This window comes from Camelus bactrianus, chromosome X (assembly GCF_048773025.1).
Source record: "Camelus bactrianus isolate YW-2024 breed Bactrian camel chromosome X, ASM4877302v1, whole genome shotgun sequence".
NCBI lineage: Eukaryota > Metazoa > Chordata > Mammalia > Artiodactyla > Camelidae > Camelus > Camelus bactrianus.
The window spans coordinates 68,483,659-68,509,225 of NC_133575.1; the positions used below are offsets into that span (position 1 = coordinate 68,483,659).

At 36.0% G+C, this 25,567-nt stretch overlaps 1 protein-coding gene across 2 annotated transcripts in view; it reads right to left on the minus strand.

The window, feature by feature from the left end:
- Positions 1-24,975, minus strand: part of POF1B (POF1B actin binding protein) — a 72,206-nt gene extending 47,231 nt beyond the window's left edge. For both annotated transcript variants that reach the window (XM_045512659.2, XM_010949738.3), the window contains exons 1-4: positions 24,857-24,975; positions 24,425-24,748; positions 8,713-8,787; positions 7,116-7,196 (exon numbers count right to left, since the gene is read on the minus strand). In XM_045512659.2, coding sequence (XP_045368615.1) covers positions 7,116-7,196; positions 8,713-8,787; positions 24,425-24,709 — 441 coding nt within the window. In that variant the 5' untranslated portion in view covers positions 24,710-24,748; positions 24,857-24,975. The remainder of the gene's footprint in view (positions 1-7,115; positions 7,197-8,712; positions 8,788-24,424; positions 24,749-24,856) is intronic.
- Positions 24,976-25,567: the final 592 nt, after the last annotated feature.

Genomic DNA, 25,567 nt, shown 5'->3' on the forward strand with positions numbered 1-25,567 from the left:
CTCTCAGTATAACATATGTTTTGAATACTAAGAACAGAGTAGAGGCTTTAAGAGCCACTGTATCTCCATATAATCAACTAAATTGATGTAAGATTATCCAAGTGCTTAAAAGATGTCACCCAATGAAAAAAAGGCTGGTGACATGTCCAAGATCTGAAATAAACCAGGGAAGGGCTAATAAGAATCAGACCAGGAGTCCAAAATAAATGAAATATGTACTATACTCCTTTCCCTTATTTTGGTTTTCATATGACTCTTCACTTGTATAAGAGGAGTTGGGGTTATTTTGTTACAAACAAAAATTGCATTCATTTATTTTATAATACAGAGGAACAGTATAGAAGGGGGTTGGCTAAGTCTGTTATCAGTTAATCTGTTCAGGACCATTTCAAAATCAACAAAATATGGTAGCATTTTTGTACTCTGTTTTTGTGAAAACTCATGGAACAACTGGACTAAAACACTTTTAATTTGGATAAAGGGTGCTTTATCTAAATATTCCTGGGATACTCTGGTAAAACAAACATATAAGTGATGAATTCTGGCTAGCTGATGAATTGCTAAATCTAAAGATGGATATACTTTAAAAGATTCCCCTAGAAGCTATTTTGTGTTTGTTTTGTTTTTTTAAAAAAGCTTATTTGGTAGTTATTTATATTCATGTAACACATGTTTAAGAGTTTACTATGCACAATATACTTTGCCAGATATTACGAGGCATGGATCAAACTTAGATAATTACTAGGAGCACTGAATATTGATCAGGGTTCAGGAAACTATAGCCAGCAACCTACTTTTGTAATATCCTCAACCTAAGAATAGTATTTATATTTTTAAAGGACTTGTAAGTAAAAAGAAAGAAGACCAAGACACTATGTGGCCAGCAGAGCCTAAAATATTTACAGGCCCTTTACAGAATAAGTTTGCTAATCCCTGGTCTAGGTGATGTATGAACACAAACATCTATAATATAAGATGGAAAGAGGCAATTGCCCATAAAAGGCACAGAGAAATGGCTTATGGAATGTAATTCAGAAGAAGAAAAACCGAGCTCCACCTGGCAGTGCTCGGGTAGGTTACTTAGATCAGGTGGCATTTGAAAGAAGGTAATGGTGGGCTTTGAATATAAGGAGATGAAATAAAATGGTATTCCAACCAAGGAAACAAAACGAGTCAAGACACCAAGGTTAGAAAAGTATAAAATTATGTAGGGGACATAGTTGAAAGATGGAGCTTGGTTCTGCAAGCAGTGAGATGCCTTTGAATGCTTTTAAACAGGGCTGGGATGTGAATGTAAGTCTACTTCCAGAAGATTAAGTGGAGAATGGAAAGAATACAGGTAAGGAGACAAGTTAGAATATTATCCTAAATCATCAAGGACAGCATTTTTCAAAGATGACTGGGATTTTGAACCTGAGGAATCTACTTACTATATGTCCAATGGTCCCCAAAACAAAAACAGTAAAGGTGGAGATGCATGGAGTTTTATGTGCTCCTGGTAAGAATCTAGGTCTGATTCATGTTGTTATTCCTCATAACACTTAGAAAAGTATATAGTGTATAGTAACGTCTTCAACATGCGTTAACTTACTGCAAAGAACTAGCCAAGAGACTTTTTTTACAACACACAGTTGAAAACATATGTCTAGAACTGAGTGGGGACTTCATAGCTACAGTTCTAGATTTCAGAATCATATGCTTAGAAGTTCTAGTTAAAACCACGCAATTGATGAAAAGTCAAATGAAGATCAAAGACAGAACTAGACAAGTCTTAAGAGGTATGAGAATCATAAAAGAAAAATGTCATAAAGTCAAGAAAAGAGATATTTTTAAGAAGCAATAGGAAAGTGAGCGAAGGCATAAATGCTTCAGAGAGGTCAACAGGTGAGAATTACAAAGTAGTCTGGATTTGGACTACTAAAAGTCTGTTGGATTTGACTACTAAAATTAGTGGAAGCAGCTGTAGTGGGAAAAAATTCTGAAGTAATAAAACTTGTGTTCAGTTCTGCCTCTATCACCTACATACTATGAAAACTTAGGCAAGTCATTTACCTTCTCTGAGGCTCAGTTCCTTTATCATAGGGATAGTAATGCAGGGTACTTTATATCAAGCAAAATAATGTATGTTAAAGTACCTTTAATCTGTCATTTTAATATATAATTAGCATTGGCCTTGAATAATACAATATTTAAAAGTCATACTGCATTTAAAATAATTTATGAGAATCTTTTTAGAACTTTTCTAAAATATCAAGTTTAAAAATATGCAAAAGTAAGCTTGTTGAGGGCAGGGACTTTATTCATCTTGAATACCCTGTAGTGAATGAACAGATGATTGGATGAGAAGGGATGAAATGAACCTTTATCTTAAGGATGTAACATCTTCTAATAGGGGGAAAAGTTTAGCAAAAACATGAAATTTTCTTTTCTGTGAACTAAAGTTCACTATATATGCTGAACCCTTATTATTTTTTAAGAAGAAAAATGGCTTAAGATGCTAACAGTGTTGATTCTCCCTAAAATGTATGTTGGACTCATTATTGTAAATGATTTACTGAAAGAAAAATTTCTAAATTTAGGGAACTGTTATTTTCCCCAAATCTATAAGAACTCAAAACCAAATACTAATAAGAAAAAAAAAATCACTCTGCATAAAATAGGTCAATAAAATTAATCAAAAGTCTTAGCTTTCTCACAAACAAGCTGCTAGACAGTTTCACTATTTTGGGAGCTTATTTTTTTCCCTAGCTGTACATTTGAATTGGTGCCAGATCCACCCTAAAAATTAACAGGTGTTTTCAAAGATGGCTGATCTTATAATTTAATTGCTACTTTTAGAATCTCTGGCAGTAGTTCTCACATCTAACAAAGTACACAATCCCCAACAGCTACTTTACTGTTCCCAGGCCATGAAACCTTACTGGAGAAAATTAAAAAAAAAAAAAAAAAAGATTAGCAAAGATTTGCTATTTTGGCTCAGTACAAATTCAAGGTATCCAACTTTAAGAGGCCCTCCAACATTCATAGTCATACTTATATTCACCAAATTCTCTATAACTTGGTTACTAATCTTTTTGTTTTCCTCAGTCCCCCATGCTCATGTTCCTTCATTCTTTTTCTACTTACTGAGAAAACCAAGATAATCTACCAATGAGACTCCCCCATTTTACTCCCCACCTCAAAAATCTTCAGTTTCTGCTCCTTCTACTCATTATGAACAAAGACGTACTGCTCTTTTTTTTTTTTTTTTTCCTGGAAATCATTTCTCTGTCTGTACCTGGAACCTATCCCCTCTTGACTCTTCCAGAATTATATCCCATTTGTTTCCTTTTTCTGTTGCATGTATAGTCTTCCTTATTACTGGTTATTTCCCTCTGCCTATAAATCTCTCAGATTTCTGAGACTGTTTTCTCCTTTAGCTACCATCCCATCTCTCATTCCTCTGACCAGTATCCTTTGTGGAAGAGTAATCCTCACTTATTTCCTCCACTCCTTGATCTAGTCACCCATTAATTTTTTGCATTTGGATTTTGCCTCCACAAGTATACCAAAATGGCTCTCTCAAATATCACCACTGCTTTCTTTATGGTCAAATTCTATTTTCCAACTTCATCCTCCTTGGTCCTTTGGTCATGAGATAGTTGACCACTCCCTTCCTCTACCTGCTATAGTCAGTCTGTGTTCCCATCCCTCTCTGACAACTCCTCTGCCTGTGAAAGTAGCTCCTTTCCTTCTATTCCTTTAGAATAGGCATTTTAGGTTCTGACCTCACCGTTTCCATTATCCCTCAGGGATCTCACTCATTTGCACAGCTACAAAGATAACTTTAAGAGGAATAACTCCTATGTCTCTATCACGTAAGTGACCTTTCTCCAGTCATTTTTAACTGCCTCTTGGGCATCTTCCCTTCCACGCACCTCAGGTGCTACTGATTCAAACAGATCTCACAATCTCCCCCTTTCCGAAACCAGTTTCTCCTCCCCCTTACATCCTAATCCTTTTAATTGGGTTACCATGTTCCCAGGATCTCAAACTGGAAAATGTAAATCCTATTCGACTTTTCTTCTTCTTTTAACCCTATCTCCAATGTAAGTTATCAAATCTTGTCAAAACTACTCCCAGAAGAGCTGTCAGAAAAGATAAAGAGTGATAGATTGAGAGTCGGTAGACCTAAGGAAGTCCCACTTATTTAAGTTCTTGTTTCCTCATTAGTAAAATGATCCTGATAACAATGTTCATTGTCATAATACTTTAAATATCACAATAAATCCTTTTCTGATTCCCCCAAACAAATGCATTACCTCTAACCTCTGAACTTTGATAAGACTTCATCTGTATGTCTCTCGTGGCATCTATCACCCACCCTACCATGTGTTTTACATAGTGATTTGTGGACATATCTTATTTCCCTTCCTGAGAGGAACTGTAAGCTCCTTTGGTTTGGGAACCATGTCTTACTTCCTTTTATTTTTCAATTTGAAGGCTATAGAGTACCCTCCCACAGCAGGAGCTCTGCAACTGGAAAATTAATGAAACTGAATAATATCAATTGGATTCTATCATCGATGGAGCAACAATATTTCCTCCATTTCTGGGTCATATTATATACCAGAATGGCTAAATCCCTTGACTAAAATGACAATAAATGGAAAATAAGGAAGATCAAGAACAAGCAAAAATAAAAAGGCAGAGCTAGAAGGAAATCATAATGAGAGAAGTGGATTGAGATCAGTTTAATTACAGGGAGAAGAAGTAACGATTAGACAAACTGGGAGGTGAAAGAGGATGAAGTTGCCATTTAGGAGGCTCAGCTTATTATAAATATTGTAATTAAGTCAGAATCTTCTCCTGGGAGAATTTCAAAGAACAAACAAAAAGGCATATACTTAGATAAATAAAATGAGGAATATATCTAGACAGGATTTTCAAGCTGCTGTGCAAAACTAGTTAGATTATTTTTGTTTACAGAGTATGGGGATTGAAATGTGTTTCATTCTTCAGTAATGGAAAGAGTTAAAAGCTTTAAAATGATCATTTTTCTTTAACCCTCTGTGGGATCTTCTGCCTGAGAAACTATTTGTTTCTCTGCAGTTGAACACAACCATAATAATAAGCCTTCACAGAGGGAGGCTCAGTGTTACAAATATGTTATATACTTGCATACATATTTCTAATTTCTCTGCTTCTGTGATTACACTGTGGCTAGGAAGGATGTGGGGCTGGGAAGGTGGTTATGTAGGTGAGTCTCTGGATCTTAACTCACCGACATCATTAATAGTCCTTAATTCGCAAATGTTTCTCTCCCACATCTGCATTGTTCCGTTTCAATTCCAACTCTGCCATTTTGTAACTCAGTGGTTTGGGGCCAGTTAAGAACTTAAGTTCCAAGAAAGTTGGGACCTTGTTTTTCTCACTGCTCTATCCCCAGTTCTTGGGGCAATTTTTGGTACATAGTAGGCAGTCAGTAAAAATTCACTGAATAAATGACAACTACTTTGTGCTTCTGTTTTCTCGCTTGTTTTAGGATTAAATAGGATAAAATATGTAAATTGCATAGCATGGAGTATATATCCAATAACTATTAATTCTTCCATTTCCTCATTAACTAAAGAATAATAATTCATCCAAAGTTACATAAGAATTGAGGGCAAAGAGGGTTGGACTTCAAATGATTTGATATTTCAAATCTATGTGGATGTATCCTAGGCAAACACAGCAATTCTCATATTATGAAAAAAGTGCTATCTAGAGTTAATTCTTTGAAAGCCAGAGATAATCAAGTATAATATGCATCCAAGTCTGCATATTCCTCAGTTTGTGAAAGAAAGAAGAGAGGGACGTAAAAAGGGGAAAGCGTAAAGTGATTGGCCAAGTTACAGAAGAGGCACTCTCATCTCCCACGTCCTCCTCATGGCTCCCCTCCCCCCCACACATCTTTCAGATTTGTTGCTTAAACACTTGATTCTGCAAGAGCAGCAAGCAGCTGCTTTACTGTAATCATATTTCCTCTTATATTTACATAGATATATGAAGACTCAAGCAAATGTCCCAATCACTGCCTCCAGCACAGAGCCTGCACACTCCTAGGTTTGCACGTGCACAACTAACAGCCTCTCTAGCTAGACGTGAGAAAATAAGTTTTAAAGAAAGAAAGAAAGATGGGAGATAGACACAAGCAAAATGGTACATCCTCCCCACAGACCTAGAATAGTACCAAGTGTGTTACCCTAATTTAACCTTTTGCTTTCCACAGCTGAAGCAAATAATCGATTTTTATTTTGTGAGAGGAGAGATTGTTTCTTGCAATAGTGGAAAAATAAAATAAAGATAAAAGCTGAGAATTGCTGTATCATTATCTGGGGCACACTGTTTCTATTTGTGAAACTTTTATCCTTATAACCCCCTAGAAGAATCTCCTGTTGCAGCTAAAGTAAGGCTGTGTGTGTGTGTGTGTGTGTGTGTGTGTGTGTGTGTGATATATGCGTCTTAAGGAAAGCTTATTACTGTGGGGAAAATATTTTCTAAATTTTCTCCTCAAAATGAGACAGAATAATATCCTAGTTTTTAAAATATAAGATTATGTATCTTTGTAGAAAATATAATGTAACTTTCAAAAGAGCTCATTGCTGGGCACAAAAGTTGATACACCATAGGCAACAGAGGCATGGAGACACTGTTGAACTTTTGACTTTTCATTTTCTTCTTCCCAGCCCATATCTCAACTGCAAATCTAAATAGACTAAAGACTCCAACCTCCAATGCAGCAGCTGATAGTTTTTTTAATACAAAGCCTGTGAAAGAAATTTGTCCCTTTTTCCTTTGGTCCAAAGTGCACAAAAGTCCTCTGTAGCACAAGGGTGGTGTGCTAGACATAGAAAGACTTCATAACCCAAGAATTTCCATGCTACTTGAAACTGCTTCGTCTCTGACGCACATGGCTGTCTGGAATTAAAGATGACTTTTTTCATACCAATGATTAGAAATCAATGTTATAACTAGAAGGAAGTCCAACAATCTGATTTTAGGGATCTTATAACTGACTTATCCTTCTTATTTAAGTTATCAACTTCTGAGGAATAGTAGGTTTGGACAAGAGTTTGCATTATATAGCTTACCTGTTCAGGATTTTGTACTATGTATCTCCTAATAGTGGTCTGTGGATATGTAGTGACTTTCACTGTTGGAGAATGGAGTTCCTGTGATGAAAAGACAGAAGCTGCATATAATCATAGTTATTTAGTGACTTTGGAGCCATCAATAATAATAGGAAGCAATTTTCAGACTGAAATTTTAAGTCTTTTACATAAATGTTGACATATGAACTTATGTTTTGGTTAATTTCAGTATATGAAAGCATCCATTTATGGGACAGGTTTGATTCTGTGGGCTTTTATGTAGGTTTGAAATTTCTGCATAATGAAAAACAAAACAAAAACTAAAAACAAAAGAACAAAGAAATCCATATTTTTATTAGCAGAAGTCAAACATACAGTAAAACTACTTCTAAAGACCTTCATTATGACAAATAACAGTAAATGCAATTTTCTGACTGGTGAACAGCTCTGTGATTTAAGTGGACTTATCTTCTGTGATAATCTTATCTTGGTGGTCCCATGGGGTTCCATTTCTAACTCAGTTGTAGCCTTTATCCCACTGTCTTATGTCTTGTTAGGAACATGACCCATGCTAGACTGTGAGTTCTTTGAGAACAGTGATTGGTTCTAATTCATCTTTGTGCAAGATTTGGTTTATACTTGGCACTCAGCAAATGTTTACTGATTAAATACATGACTCTAAGTGACCAAGCTCTGGGCTAGGCCAAATTGGGACGTGGTAGGCAAATTTTTCTTCCGTAAGCTTATTTGTTCTGCATAATATCACCTCTTTCTTACTGGATCCCAAATCTAGAGACCAGCTTTTGTCCAAATTCACAATGTGGCACCTCAATCTGGGCAAGTCTGTTTTCTTAGAAAAGCATCTTCCTCCCTCTTATCCTCCATGTTCTGTAGGCTTTATACTCCCCTCCTATGTACTGACAAACATGGGACATCTTATGGTTTATTTTCTTAGAATATACTTTTTGATATATAGAATATACTTTTTGATACTTTTTGATATATACTTTTCATCAAACACATATTTGTTAATCTGGTATTTAATTATTATTACAGTTACTTTTTAGAGATATAATGTCTACACTCAAAAAAAAATCTTAAAAGTGGGATTATTTGATCATAAAGGCTAAGGGAACTTGACCCTTATGTGTCTTTCAAATCATGCTCCTCTGAGAAGATCTAGTTCTGATCCTGGATTATTCTTTCTGGATGTACAGTTTCAGTATTATCACTCACCAAGTCACGTCCTCAATCAATCGAAGATCTAGGTACTTTATTTGTGCTGAAATCAAGGACCCTTAAAATATACCTAATCAGTGGGAGATCCTTGGCTAAAAATAAACTGCATTCAAACTAAAAGTAATCAGATTGAGTAGACAATGCAACTGAAAAATCTCAATTCACAGCACTTGTTCCAGCACTTGTCACATTCCTTTAATGGGCTGAGCTGATATTCATCATGTGAGACTCTCCTTTGCAGTTTCATGTTCCTGACTTTTTACGAATGTGTAAAGCTTTATGGGGACCTAAAGATTGCTTAAGTGTACAAGCAAGGCTTATGTAAAAAGAAAATTATCTAATCCGTAACTTATTTTACCTGTTCAGTATTTGGGGTTATATGTAGAGCACTTGGGGCACAAGTAGATAGTTTCAGAGTTGGAGAATGGAGTTCCTGTTGAGAGAAACAAAAGCGGGTTCAGGAATTGTTACTAAGCAGCATCATTTGAATGTCTTAGGTTCTTAAGGTATTATTATTTCCTTTATTTTTATAATAACCCAATTTGTTGGAAATAAGGTTAGTGTTTTCTTAGGTAATAGACACCTTTCCAAAGAGCACATTATTGAATTCCTTTGTCAGTGTTGCAAGTAACCTAATGAAAAATAATTTCTAGAATGCTGTCCAAACAATACATTCTTCTTGTACTTTTAGTTTGCATCCTTTTTTTTTCTTCTTTGAGAACTCTGCTGATACATCTCCTGATATTGTTCGATGTTTGCAATCAACAAGATGCAAAATTTATCAGACAGAAACATTAAATGTAAAAAATTCTCAAATCAATATAGGAAACTCCCTTTGAAAGCCCAACTAAGACTACTGCTCTTAGATTACTTTAAGCTGATTCTTAATTGTGCTTTGTCTGATCTGCTTCTAGTTTCATTTCAAAGAGTAGATTCTGAGGTTAAAAAATGATCCATAAAAGTGAGAGTATGTTTTTTAATAAGGAGTAGATAAAATGGTCACTCTATCAATTATGCCAGCATTCTTTACATTTTCCCCAAATCAGCAAACTGCATAGATCTATTAGTGTGCAAAAAGTTGATAGCTTTACTCAATTTCTTCATACATTACTATAATTCACAACCAACTGATACAACTCCAGGATAATATTCCTCAAATGATAAAAATATTGTTTTCTTCAGAACAAGGAGGTATTGAAAATCAGAATCACGGATTTACAAGGGAATCCCTGACAGACTCATACGAAGTATAGCTATAATGTAGGTGTAACATGCTGTTCTTAAAACAGACCTATGCATTTACTCAAACTGCCAAATGTTCTGCACACTGTGGTTTTTCTTTTGGTTCAACTTGTAATATTTTTATCCCTCCTCCCCCTGTTAAATCAACAGCAATACTGCAAGCTTAATGTTTCAAGGCAGCCTTTGAATATGTTCCCAGATTTCCTGCTGGTAGCTGAGGATAATTGCTCAGACAAATGCAGAGAATTAAAGACTGTCGACCAAACAGGTACATATTCTTCAGCTTAGGAATATGGCTGCAAATGTAAACAAGTGCAGGTGGATTTGGCCCACAGATCCAACAGAAGAGGGTTCAGAGAGACAAGGGGAAAAATATGCTTTTTAGTTATGCAATAGCAAGTGAAATGGAGGGTATAGCTTAGTGGTAGAGCACGTGCTTAGCATGCATGAGGTCCTGGGTTCAATCCTCAGTACCTCCATTAACAAAATAACTAAATAAATAAAAACCTAATCCCCCTCCCCAACGAAAACACAAACAAAAAATAAATAAGCAAAATAAAATTAGTACATGAATACATTCTAACATAAGAATTTATACAGATAAAGTCAAAGATCCTTCTTAACCACCTCCCCTCCATCCAAATCTATTACCCAGAAGTAACCTTTATTATCAAGGGTATCTTTACATAAATATATATGTATAAATAATAATATGCATTGCTTTATTATTCTGCAATGTAAGCCAAGCAATATCTCTTACATTGTAGATTAGCTTGTTCAGCTATCTATCTTGTCTAAACTGTCTCCAGGTTTTCACCATGCTGCAATGAGCATCCTTGTCCAATGTGAGTATTTCTCGAGAATCTCACAAAGAAGTGATATTGCCATCAGCAACTGTGTAAAAGTATCATGCCTGAAACATGCTTTTCTGAAAATTTTTAGCCTTTTTAGGCTGGGCCTAGTAATACTAGGGTCATTTTGAGAAGACAGTGCACACTGCCTGGCACCTGGTTCTATATACGGTGGTTCTTTCTCCTTACCTTTACCCAGTTCAAATCTGATGACATCAGCAAATTAAACAGAATGACACTGACTAGCTATGTAGACTAGCTTTTGAGATAAAAAATGTGCTGAGTTCAATAAACTTGCTGAAATTAAGTCAAGTAGGAATACACACACACACGCACGAATATACATATATCTTACATCTTTAGGACATCTATTTGTAGTAGTATAGGCAGGGTTACTTTATTCAGATGCCAGGACAGTAGATATTCAAAAGGCAAATTCGTGTATTTGCACAAAGACTAGTGTGGTCCTAAAATGAAGGAATTATTCAATCTTCTTATATTTGGAAAGCCAGTACATTCATTCCATAGATTATACTTAATTGTTTTCAGCCTTATTAGAATTGATCTTGCCTCTTTGCATACAACCCTCATGGAAACAAAGGACAAATAGAAAAACTTCCAAGTGTAAAATAGTAAGGTGGTAGGTTAACATGGGTCAAAGACATTAAGACATACGGTGTTGACCAGCACGAATTTAAACTGTAGCAGTATTAGGTTGATCATAAAGTGGGAAAAAAAAAAAACCCTATCTGAATATAAGGTTTATTAATTCCAGGAAGACTTGCTAAAGAAAATCCTTTTTTCTCCTGGAAGTCTACAGAGTTAGGTAAGTAGTGTAAGTGTCCAAAATTAACATTATCTGGATGATGGAAGATACCTTCAGTGGCATCAAGCTCTAGGCAGGATTGCAAGTCATCCCACAAATAGCTATCACCTATTCTACAGGAAATGATCAAAAATGTTTGAATGAATGAATGAAAAGGATGTCTTATCTTTAAAAGCATCTCAAGAATGGGAGTCAATCTCCCTCTTGGTAACCTATATAAATGTTTAATTTTCAGTGTCAGCCATCTGTGTACAGCTTACCTAAATCTACTCCATGTTGAAATCATTAAATCCAATTAATAGTTCACACCTTATGTGCCTATGTCTTCTAATGCCATAGCCATGTTTCTTTTTTTAAAAAAAAAATTTAAACAACTTTATTGTGGTATAATTTCTGTACAGTAAACTACACATATTTCAGATGTACAATTTGATGAATTTTGATAGATGTGTACACCTATGAAACCACCACCACAATCAAGATACCTAACATTTCCATTAATAATAAAAGGCTGGGGAAGGGGTGGTGGTGACTATCATAATATAGTGCAGAGTCCTGGACTTAAAGTCAGAAACCCTGGCTTCTACTTCCAGTTATATCAGCAGCCAGCTGTTATAATGAACAACTCATGCCATCTTCCTGAGCTTCAGTTTCCTCATGTGAGGAATGGGGTGTGAATATGGATGAGTGTAGATTAGAGGATCTTTAAGCCTCTTTCTATTTCTGACATTCTGTGAATACAAGAGGTCATTCCCAGCTTATTTTTCCATATAGGCAAAACAATTCCAAATCCTTTCAACTTGTCAGTCTTGTTTTCCTTTGATAATGATGATCATGATAATGACAAGGAACAACTATTAAGAGCTTCCTTTGCCAAATATGCTACATAGATCTTATTTAACACTCAGAAAAAATGCTATGAGGAAGGAACTCTTATAACCCCATTTTACATGAGTAAAGTTAGGTAAATATAGATAAAGTAACTAGCTGAAGATCAGACAGCTAATACTAAGGTGTTAGAATTCCAACTCAAGTAGCATGACTCTAGAACTAATGCTCTTAATCGTTATACTTTGCCACATCCATAGCCTGTCTCATTATATTTTTATTTTTCAAGTGTGGAACATAATTCTACTATTAGCTTTGACTAGTTCTTATAATGGGAGGTGAGATATTTGTCTTTTTTATTATTTACTGTCAAAAGCAACTCTGAAAACAAGAGATCCACCCATAAGTGACTGTGTGAGAGAATAGCCCTGATTAAATAATTTAAACTTCTACAAATTCAATATGGTTTTTAAAATAGACAGCAGGATATAGCTATGGAGTGTACTCACAGATCACTAAACTCAATAAAACACTGAATTTTTATTTACTACTGATAATCATTTAAGCCCTTTGATTTTAGAGGAAGGCCTTACTTTTTCTTGTTAAATTCTCAGCATAGTATTGAGTCATTTATTCCTGAGGTTCAGATTGGCTAAATATATAAATATTGCCTGTTGGCAACATTCTTTAGGTAGAGTCTTGTGGAAAAATAATTTTGTTTATAATTAGGTAGGCTTAGGCTTAGTATAAAATCCAGGCCTATTTTTCCCCACACTGACTAAAGGAATGATTTTCAAGTTTGGGGAAGTTGTGGGAGCCCTCTTCCTTTTCTCTTCCCCTCATCTTCCACCTCCATCCTCCTCCTCCTCTTCCTCTTCCTTCTCCCTTATAAAGTACATATGGCATTACCAATTTTAAGATCAGAGTGGATTAAAATCAGCCTGCTTTTGAGGGATAATCTTACTACATCACTTGAGATAATTGGCAATTTCTTGGTATACCCTAAATCAGAGTTGGGAAACTCTAGTTGCCTTAAGGAGAATTCACTAGTCACAAACAGTATCTTATTTCTGTTTGTTAAAATGGCTATGTGATTCAGAGTTAAATCACATGAAATGCAAATGGCCCCAATCACTCAGTTACTTACCTTAGTCAAAGAGCTTTTGAGCAGCTCAGTGCAGTAGAGATAGAAGGGAAAGCAGAAGCTGGAGAGGTGTTATTCTCCTTTAGGTGAGAAGGGAAACATTAAAAATTTAGGACATACTCTGAATTCCAGGATTATTACAGGGCAAGACCTTGAAAAGCAGAACAGAAATGATTTTTGCCCTCTAATATTTGATAATTTCCACTCTGATAATGGAATATTAGAATGGAAAAAAAGCCAGTAAAAGTGATCATCAAATGATCTGCTAAATCTAAAAAATACAAACTTGTTTAAAAATTCCTCAGTATCACTGACAGGTATATATAGAATAGATAAACAAGTTTATACTGTATATCACAGAAGAATATATACAAGATCTTGTGGTAGCTCATGGTGAAAAATAATGTGACAATGAATATATGTATGTTTATGTATGACTGAAAAATTGTGCTCTACACTGGAAATTGACACAACATTGTAAACTGTCTATAGCTCAATAAAATAAAATTAAAAATTCTTCATTATCTAACTAAGGTTAACTAAGGGAGATAGCTGATATAGTGGAAATAACAAGAACTGGTTTCCAAACCCAGAGCATTCATTAACTAGCTGTTCTAACTTAGACAAGTTATTTTCAGCTATTATATGAGCCTTGATTTTTGTATTTGTCCAACAGAAAATTCTCAATGCATGTTTTCACTTGTACACTGTGCAACAGATGTAATAATAATTTTTCTACCTAATTTTGGAGTTCTAGTGAGTAAATAACGCTTGTAAAAGAATTTTGAAAAATAAAATATACCATCTATTAACATGAGGCATTATTTTTACTGGACTGGTAACATGTAACTAAGTTACTTGTTCAATACTTGCTATGTAATAGTAATGAAAGAGATAGCAAAGATAGAATATACTCTCTACTCTCACAAAGATTATAATCAGTTGGGGGTAAAAACTATTAATGTGAATAACAGTAAAGTGTAGTATCATGAGAGCTATAAGGAACTTACTCTGAGAATTTCGAAGCCTAAGATAACTACTGCCTGGGACAATTTAAGATTTCATCACAAGGTTACACTTGAGGAAAGTTGCCTGAAAAATGAGTATAATTTCAGCATCTCAGGATTGGTGAGGATGGGGGATAGGAGCATTTCAAGTGTAAGAGCAACATGTGAAAAGACATAGCTGTGGAAAATGGGGGTTTATATTTAAAGAACAGTTTATATTTTGGCTGAAACAGAGAACACTAGAAGGGGAGTTCCAGGCAGCAAGGTCTCTGGGAGCCAGGTAATGGAGGGCTTTGAAAGTCAGACTAAGAAATTTACAGACACTGAGTGTCATTGGAGGCTTTTGTGGCAGAAGAGAGATCTGAGGTGTTTGTAGGTCATTTAAGCAACGTTTCCAGAGAACGTATTCTTAGCTGTAATTAGATTTGTAAAGATTTTTAAATAATTTTATTCAGGAATCTATACATCCAACCTGAAGTCTGTGTTAAAAAGAAATGGGTAAACACTATGTTTGAGGATAAAAATCTTTCCTTGGAGAGTTCTAAATGTATTTTGATATGTGGATAAGTACTGAACAGCAGTAATAGTTTTTATGAGAGAATCTCAGGGCATATAACTGATATGCTAAACCAATTACTGGGCAATTGACTAAGAGTCAATAAATAAAAACACCACCTAAACAGAATTTCAGTAGCAGGGGAGGTAGAGGGAATGTCTCTAAAAGCAGACTATTTAGCAGCTTTAAACTAATTTTGTTAAAGGAAGTATCAACAAGATCCCAGGGAAATGATCTGATGACAGATGAGAATCATTAACTCTTTAACAACATTTGCCATAAGTAAGGACAAATATTTGTCTGTAAGAAAAAGAAGTATTAATCAAAGATAAACAAGTCAAATCCAGATGCTTAGACCCAAGAACTAGAGTAAAAACTGACTTATTAAATAGCTTTCTTACATTTATTTTATATGTTGTTCACTGTTTGAAAGAAGGAATTTGCATCCTACTTTCCATTGTCAGTTCAAAGAGAGGGCATAAAGGAGTGAAACCCACTAAACAGTCCTAGTCATATATCTTTATAAAAGTGACTGGTGACAGCCACATTCAGGCATTTTTGCTAGCCATAATCACAAAGGGGAATGAGGAGAGGGGAGGGAAGAGAGAGAGGATTTGAAGTTCCATTCTATTCCCCCAAAACACTAATTTTGATTGGCTTTGAGTTTTGATTTTTTTAAAAATTTCAACCATCAACAAATGTACAGTCCATGGTGGTGGAAAATAAGAACCACAGAAATAACATACTACTCAGTATTATACATAGGTTACTTAGTTACATAACAAAAAGTGATACAAGCTTTAAAAGGAGACCACATCTGGGATGCAAGTGAGAGTAGAATCCTACATTGAGGAGAGAGCAGGAAGATTCAGGGTTGGAGAGGATGTCTTCAAGATGGCTTTCCAGATGGATTTTGAGGGACAGATAAAATTCCAGCAAACATAGAAAGGAAGGGTGAATGTTGCCAGAGCGGGAAATGGAATGAACAAAGGAAGGGGTGAGAAGGAGGCAAAATGCTGTTTGTTCAAGAAATGGAGAGCAGTACAGTGTGTTTGGAACACAAGGTGGGAGGATGTGAGTAGTGGCAGATAAGACAGTATGGACAGGGTAGAACTGTCCTAAAGAGGCGCTTTAACATCATCAAGTCGAGGAGTTTAAATATAACTTTGGAACCCGATTATCAAAGTTTTTGAAAAGGTTCTAAATTACCAATCAAATGCCATTTTATTGCTGAGATCATTAATTTCACAGAAAGGTACAAACCAATGCTATTTCTTCCTAATATTTCTATCAAAGTTCTCCCAAAGCATTGATGAGTCTTTCGATAACTAATAATTAATCAACTTGTTACCCAGTGCTGAAGCTTTGTATGTTTTGATACAAAACAATCAATAAAGTTTATGAGAGAAATACTGAAAAAAGAATTCTGAACAGCAACAAAATATATCTGCCTTCTTGGTAAATAACATTTTATTTTAAAAGCATTGAAATGTTCATTTACATTATTAATTTATGCCCTGACTTGTGTCCCAAAAGAGTTTTGGTGGTTCATAGTGGGAGCACATACAAGAAAATGATCATGAGGTATAAACAGCAATCAGATAACAGAGACTGTGGAACATAGATAAGCATCAAATATGTAGAGCAGGGATATTCAGTATAGCATGGTGGTTACAAGCATAGACCTGAAACTAGACTGCTTGGATTTATTCATTTCTTTTTTGAGTTTGTTTTTTTAATGGAGGTGTACTAGGGATTGAACTCAGGATTTAGTGCATGTTATGCATGAGCTCTACCACTTGAGTTATAGCCCCTACCCCCTACCCTGTCTGCTTGGATTTAAATCCCAGGTCTACCACATACTAGCTGTATAGACTTGAGCAAGTCACATGACACCCTTGTGCCTTGGTTACCTCCTCTGTAAAACTGGGAATGATGTTTGAACTTTACTTACTAAAGTTTAAAATTAATTCAGTAGGCTAAGGGAGATAGGCAGTTCCAGAGAGGCTATGAAACCCAGATCAGGTGCCCCCAAAAAAGGACAATGCATTTTGATTGGAGGGAAGAGTATTTTTGCATCTTTTGCCTCTTTTTAACCATTTGCTCTTCCAAAAAGAGAGGTTTTTGGGAAATTACATACATAGAAGGATAGAGTCAGCCCTCCAGATTCACAGGTTCTGCATCTGCAGATTCATCCAATGGAGGACTGAAAATATTAGAAAAGAATTAAAATCTGGAAAGTTTCAAAAAAGCAAAACTTGAGTTTGGCACAATCCGGCAGCTATTTATAGAATATTCACATTGTATTTACAACAGCATTCACATTGTACTAGGTATTATAAATAATCTAAAGATTTAAAATACACAGAAGGATATGCATAGGTTATACACAAATACTAGGCTATTTTATATAAGATACTTGAGCATCCTTGGATTTTTATTTGGTGGGGGTGATCCAAGTACCAATTCCCCTCAAATAGCAAAGGATGACTGTGTGTGCATACATAAGTAAAAATCTTTCATTCAGCTCTTTTCTTAAAGGTTTATGGCTTTAATTCTCCTACTGAGTCATTCTAAACTTACACTTTAAGAGTTTGTGGCTTCATTTTTTGTTTCATTCCTATGTGTCTATTATAGCTGATCGTGTAAATTGGCAGCGCGTTGATCACCACACTTGCACCACCATGAATTTCTTTGAATGTGAGGACCTTAGAAGTATTTCTGTATTTAAATGAGTAGCCTGACCATATAGATCTTGAATGTATAGATCTGAGTTCTCCAGTAGAACTCTCTGCAATGGTGGAAATGTTCTGCCTCTGTATAGTAGAGTAGCCACTAGCCACATGTGGCTATTGCACACTTAAAACATGGCTATCAAGACTGAGGAACTGAATAATTAGTTTTATTTGATTTTAATTAATTTAATTGTAGATGTAAATAGCCACATGCTACCCTATTGGACATGCAGCTCTAGAAGCATTAGGTAAGAGGTAGACTGCAAGTAAGCTTTAATGCTCAGTGTCACCACATTTTTAAAAGGAAAAAGGAAAGAAAGCACACATTTAAAAAAAAAAAAACTCCATTTCAAATATTGAAGTTCAAGTTCAAAGATGCTAAGAGCATGGAAACTTCCAAATTACTATTTCTAAAGGATATTTATACCAGTAAACACTATAAATAAATTCCTTCTCTTCCAGTCTTTTGATCATACACCATCAGTTTTAGAAAATTGCTTTAATGCTTTTCCTCATTAGTCATTCTTAGCTAGTATAGCCCTAATAAGCCTTGCAAGCATATATGTTTACCTAATCTTTCCAGTGTCAAAGGACGTCTTGCTTTAGAGTCTATTCATTTAGTTTATTATCTTATTTTGTGTGGTTAGCAGCTATTGTTGGCTATATTTTTATAAATCAATAATACAAATGGAAAGAATTATTCAGTGCTAACTCTCAGCCAAACATTGTGCTGGACACCTGCACGTGTTACCCTATTCAATACTCACTACAGGGTTGGGGAGGGTGTAGCTCAGTGGTAGAGTGCATGCCTAGCATGCATGAGGCCCTAGGTTCAATCCCCAGCACCTCCATTAAATAAATAAATAAACCAAATTACCTCTCATCCTCCCCCTAAAAAAGTGTAAAAAAATACTCACTACAAACCCTGAAGATTTTATTGTTCCCACTTTACAAATGAGGACACTGAGGTCCTGAGAAGTCATTTATTCCAGGTAATACACCGGTAACATTGACTATATATGTCAGGCACTGTGCTGCGTGTTTTCCACCATTTATTATTGCATTTGACTCTAACAACAATCCTATGAGTTAGATGTTTATGTGTTATCATTGCCCCGTTTTACAGATGAGGCAAGTGAGGCATAGAGCTAGCAAGTCCCTGAACCAGGAGTTAAACCCAAGAAGTTTAAAACCTAAGCCTACACTCTTAGCCACTACACTAGGCTGTTTTATAGTTCAGTTCTCCCAAAGTCTACCTCATCATTGCACATTTATTATTTGTAGCTCTGTCAAGATATTACACATAGATTCATTTGTACGGACATTTTCTCCACACAATGTTCTCTGTGATTGGTCTCTAGACTCTAAAAATAATGAACATCTTCAGTCAATACCTATTGGCTTTCATTTTCCTATTGATAGGCCTGGTCAAAGAGTTCAAGACTTTGGTGCAATACATACAGGAGAGAAACCGAGATTGCTGGAAGTGAGAATTAGGTAACAGAAAAGATTACATACATAGTACAGGACTTTGTTCTCTAAATATTTGGAAGCTTGTTGAAATGAATGTGAAACTCTTTCATGTTGTCTACTTTGAATTTTAAAACTTTACTTAAAAATGAATAAATAATATAATGTTCTGAGAAGGAAAACCATGGGAGCCTTGTAGATGCTCCTGTCAGTTTTAATGACTATGAGAATCACTGAAAGTATTAATAGTGACTTAGGAACAGTCTAGGCTGAACAGTTTCAAAAGAGGCAGTATCTTTAAAAACCACCTGACATTCATGCTGACAGAATTTGCCAAGGCAAACTGCCATTTGAATGAATTCTCTGAATAGAATGGGAGATGTTTTTGTTAGAACCTTTCAATGTCAGTAACATGGTTAAACACCTGCCTTAGGTTATTGTTGAGATGCTGTTCTGAACTTTGTACAGAAAGAAACATGTAAATTATAATGATCTCTCTTTGGAGGAAACAAACACTTTCTTAATTTAGGATAAAGTCTGTGACTCTGTTCTCATGTAAAGAAAGCAATAGAATGTAATAGCAATAGAACTCCTTCCCCTCGTCCCTTCCCTCCAGTGAAAATCCCTCATTTAAGAGACCCATTCCTAGATGCTTTCTCTTCTTTTCTTGAAGGAAACTAGGAGAGAAAAAGTAGATAGTCACTTCGCAATGTATGCTTTTTGTCTTTAAAAACAAGAAGTACATATGCTCCAATGTACGTCAAAAAAGAATGGCTATGGCGGGGAGGGTATGGTGGGAGGGTATAGCTCAAGTGGTAAGGCGCATGCTTAGCATAACAACGTCCTGGGTTCAAGCCCCAGTATCTCTTCTAAAAGCAAATAAATAAGTAAATCCAATTCCTCCCTCCAAAAAAATAAAATTTTTAAAAAGATGGCTATTAAGATAGCTGTTGGTGTGAAGCTCAAATATACTTGTTTAGAAAATGTTTCACTTTGAAATGGGGTTTAAGAGCATGGCAAATCCAAGACTTTGCAGTTGTTTTACCAAGAATTGTCAAGAGAAAAAAATTTGGATCACAACAGTTAAAGGAAAAGTTCACCTCCCTTGCCCTTGCCCGCCACACCTGCCCCCAATCCCCAACCTGACCTTCACACACACTCACACACACACACACACAATGATAGCTTGCGGGTGCCACTGACTGAAAACAGGCTCGGCAACTATCAGCCCTCCCTTAAACAAGAGACAATAGGCAAGGGCATTTTCACCCGGCAATTAACTGCACTCAATTTCTATAGCTTCATTTAATTGCAAGCACAAGAGGGATGACCAAAGCTGAAACCTCTGGCCTCTTTATCCTATGACCTCATTCCTTTTGCAGGCAACCTACTTCCCTGAACAATCATTCACTTTAGTGACCACGCCTTTGAATAACAATTTATCAAAGCAACACACCCATTCCATAGAACAGGAAAATTTTCTGATAGTGTATAGAAATCCTGGCACAGTAAGGGAGCAATCCATGATCTTTGTAACCAAAGAAAAAGGAAAAAAAATCATGTAAACAAAGAAAAGCCCAAGCTGAATAATTATTGAGAGGAGAGGCCATTCATAAATTCATGTTCTCCCCTGGGCTGCTTTCTGGAGTTAAATTTGGTTGGAAGTTTCAAATTTAAAAGACCGGTAACCCACATAACACATACTCTAAGAGGTCCCTTCTTGCACCATAACTTGTTTTATTCGATAAAATATTGATGGCTAAAGCACAAAATTATATTTTAAAATGATATCTAGGCATATAGGACATCTATAGACCAGGTCTTATATATCTGTCCTCAATGTGGACTCTCCCTCAATAAGCAAATGGTATTTATCCGGATAATCATGGTGCCTCCTACATAATAGGCACTTAATAAATATGTGCTCAAAGAATGGCTGGTATTGAAAATATTTTATTTTGATCAAGTTCTCTCTCACACAACAGAGCTCTTCTATATACATGGAAAAATAGCTTGAACTTCATAAACAGCTAAAATTAATGGAAAGGAAAATATACATGTCCAATGTGTATTCACAGCAATGCTGTTGAATTAAGGCAGTAGTTCATTTTGAGTTAGTGATGGTTGTTTAATAGTTAGGCCTTTTAAGAGGTTGAGCTATAAGGTTTGTGTTTTCTTTTTTATGTAGTTTCTAGAACTCCATTTATTTACAAGACCACATTCAGTTCTAAAATGCACCCATGACCTTGATTACACCTGCTTTTGCTTTTTCCTGTTCATATGGATAAGCCTAGTCATTTTCATTCTACCATCAATTTAGACAATTTCCTCAGCAACTGGTTTCTACATTCAGTTTTTTCTGAGAAACCCTGAATCAATCAGACAAAATAATAACCAAGAGTCATAAAATGTATCTAATCAATTGTAGGCAAGAAACAAAGCAACATTATATCTGAAGAATTTTTAAATATGTTTGTCTATAAACACCATTTTAATGCAAGAAAGCACAAAAAGCCAGAAATAGAAAATATTAAAATGCTGCAAAAAGCATTTGATTAAATCTAAAATGTCTACCACATAAGCTAAAATTAAGATTCAGGAAGCAAAGCTGAGTAGCATCAATTTCAGTTTCTAAAGGGAACATATTTTACTACCGGCAATCCTATTTTTTTTTAAGAATTATGAATTCTCTAACTGCCATCTTAGCACCAAAATGCTAAAAAACAATTGAAATAAAAGTTTAATTGAATTCATGTAACCAAAAATTGATTATTATAACTATTTTCCTAGCTGCCATGGTCACAAACTCTAGCATCAGAGTAATTGTTATATAACAACTCAAAATGCGTGGAAACATGGCCTATTGAAGGAGAGAATTTTAAAACATAAAACAAACAAACAAACAAAAAGGGTTTCAAGTCATATCTACTGCTTGCCTGTGCCTGGTATGGTATATAATAAAGCCGCTGACATATCTTATCCATTTAGTTAGCATGAAGGTAATTTCAGATAAATTTGAAGTCCTACTCTATACAATGCCATCCTCCCAGTAAACAGGGAAAAAGGAAATAAAATAATAGTTTCCTAGTCACATTCTTTGTGGCAGCTATCTAAAAGCTTTCTTGCCAAATTATCTTTCAGTGGATTTATGAATGCCCTTTGATACATAACTCAGTTTGAAATTTTATAGTCAAATGTTCGCTCTTCTTGTTTCACTAAGGGAATGAAGATTCTTTTTTTGGAAAAAAAAAAAAGAAAGGCTTTTTAAAGAAAAAATTAAGAGGGAGAAGTAATTTGAGGTTTATTTGTTTATTTTTTTAAACAGAGGTACTGGGGATTGAAACCAGGACCTTGTACATGCCAGGCATGTACTCTTACCACTGAGGTATACCCTCTCCCTCAAAGACTCTTATTTTTCTCTCTTATCACAGATCTAGAATCTCACTTCCTTCATCCTCACCCAGTCCTTACTTTTCTTTCTTTCCAATTATGATTAACTTCACAACACCTTCCATTCCAATCTCTTATCCCAGTTTCTGTGGCCATACTTTCTGTCCCAAAGTTTCTTTATAAACTCCCCTATGGGGAGATATGATTCAAGGTGGAACTACTCTTGGAAGGATCACTTTAGCAAATATCAGGTAGAAATAAAGTCTTTTAAAAAACTCAACCAGCTTGGTCCCAGGACTATTAAAAAGGAAAGTTGAAATAAGGGAGTACACCATAAAGTGTGATCCTAAAAATTGTTCCATGGTCAATATTTATAATTTGCCAAATTTCAGTTTTTAAATTTTGATCTGTTTATCTTTCTTTTACTAGCAAGTTTGATAAGAAAAGAGGTTAATGTATTTAAATAATTCTGTCAGATAGGGTGATTTTAGCATTCCTATGATAATGGTAACTGTTGTTTTCAACTTTCGCATTGTTTTGGGGCTACTCAGGAACATGGGTGACACCCACTCTGCTGTTCATTAACATCCTAATACTGAATATTGGAATGTATATTTGCATTATTGGGATCACAAACTAGTAGTTTTAACCTTTTATTTTTCTTCCCTTTGACTTCAATACAGGTGGAGTTTTCTCAACTAGGAAATTACTGAAAGTCAGTGCTGGTTTTTTTTTTTTTCTTTGTATTTTTTTCCCCCTCAAATTAGGCTAGGAGTGAAATAAAAGAGTAAAATTATGACCTTTGTAGTTGTTGAGTAACCTATCTCTTTCAAAAATTCTTTTAAAAATAGTTTTATCATGCATTTTAGAAAGGTTGCTTCATATCCTACTTTAAATTGTGGTTTTTGGGAAAATAATCCATCTTATTCCAGATCAGCATAATAATGCAATGTAGGATAATATCATCCCGCTAGTTGCTTTTTGAGCCCTTGACAGTACAACTTGTATCTTGAAATATAATTTCAGATAGGATAGAAGTTTCTGTGAAAGCTCAAAGACACACAAATTTAATGTAAAAGCGTTAAAGATGAAAACAGACGGAACTGTTAATCTGATATTGTCTTACATGTTCTTTCACATACATTGGCAAGACTATTAGCACAGATACTGATGCTAAAATAACACCTTTAAAAATAAATGTATCTCATTTTAAACGGTGGCTTAGACCTCCAATATTTTTAACTTTCATGTAACAGTTGCTTACAACTTGCCTTCCTCAGTCTTATATCCACTCTTTCAATACTCCTTCTACAAATATTCATAAATTATCCACCCTGGCTATACAAGAGCCCATGTATCCTTTTCAGAAGATGAAACACATAAGACAATTCAGACATTTGTGCCTGTCGCTTATCCCAAGGCAGCTAAACACAAATAATTGCTCATCACTCCATACATGCCAAATCCCTGCACCACCATATTTGATAAAAAAAAAAAAAGCCTGTTTAACTTTTGCTATATGAAGTGAACAAGTGGGAATTTATTTTATAAAAATGACTATATTCAAGGTGGAGCGCATAGCTCAGTGGTAGAGCGCATGCTTAGCATGCACGAGGTCCCGGGTGCAATCCCCAGGACCTCCATTAAAATAAACCAAATCACCTACCCTACCCCCCAAAAAAATTTTTTTTAATGACTATTCAAGTTGAGGATTGCTTTGCGGTGGGAGCAAAAGAATACTTCAAATCAGATATTCCAATCAAATAATCCAACAAAAAATGAAGTCATCCTATGCTCTAGTTAGATTATGCAAATCATCGGAACTGGTAAACAAAAGGCTACAGGCCCTAGTAAATGAAAGAACAGCCAAAGGATAGAATTTGAGTGACCATACGTTGCCTAAATAGCTGCGATCCAAAAGATGAGATCCTGTAGAACAGAGGCAGAGAAGCAGGAAACAAAGGAAATGAGGTTCAAGATTTCCCCTCGCTACTCTTCTGGCATAGCTGTCTTTGTGGTACCTGGGAACGGTCGCTCCAAACCAAATTTTGGTAGGAGGAGGCAGTTTTGAGAGGGGAGAGCACTTCTCGTGAGCCGATGGGGTCCAAGGCCTGAACCACCTTGTTCATGGGCCCACTGTAGGTCCTCACTCGCTCATAAACTACATTTTTTTCTGGAGGCTGCTTGGCTGGGCTTGACTGATGGTAACAGTGGTAATTCTGGGGTTGGTACTGCAGCCCCTCTGGGGCCTGCTGAGTCCCACAACTGCTGCTGCTCGTCTCACTCCAATAGCTTGAGCTCATCATCTTGTCAGTGGTCAGCAAGGTCCTCTCCAGATGCTCTCCCTAAGGAACAAACAGCGAAAGATCGTGAAAGAAAGGGGTAAGAAAGCAGGCAGGCAAGCACACGTCGGAGCCTTTTATCAGCCACCTCTGCCTAGAGACAAGCGTTACCTGAGCAGCAGCAGAAGCAGGTCTGGCAGCTGCAGAGGAGGCAGCAAAGTAGTTGAGTGCAAATGCAAAGTGGAACCACCCTGGGAGATGGCTCCAGGAAATAGTACGGCCACGCCCCTGAGGGGCGGAATCACCGGGCAGGTTTACCTGCCCGGAGAGGCCCTGCTTTACCACGCAGGTAGCTACCAGGCTGCCCGGTAGGCTAAGAAGTCTGGAAAGCGAGGAAATGTGGAAATTCAGGGTAGCAGCCAGAGATTCCAAGTCCACAGGCTTGGAAATTCACTTTCACCGTAAACAGGCAAACAAAGACATGTCCATGCCAAATCTTGAGAAGAAAAAACGTCACAAACGTCACATGAAATTGGCTTTCCCAGGGTTCTTAGGCTTAGCAAAGGTAATTACAAGCAGGAGTATTATCATTCCAGAGTCCCAGACCAAAATACAGGGTATTAGCCTAGAGACACACTAGGTTTCACAGATAAATTTGCATTCTTTGCAAAACCCAGCTGGTAATCGCAGTTAAGGGAGATTGCTATGGGGTCTCCTTCTAGCAACTCTCTCTAATTTATGGACCTGTTTATCTTGCTCCAGGCCTCGTATGGCTTTCTAATTTAAAGTACGGTAGATTTGTCTAAATGATTAAATTGCTGTCCCTACGTGGGAAATTGGTCAAGAAGAATCTAACCATTCCACAAATGCTTTGCATTTTAA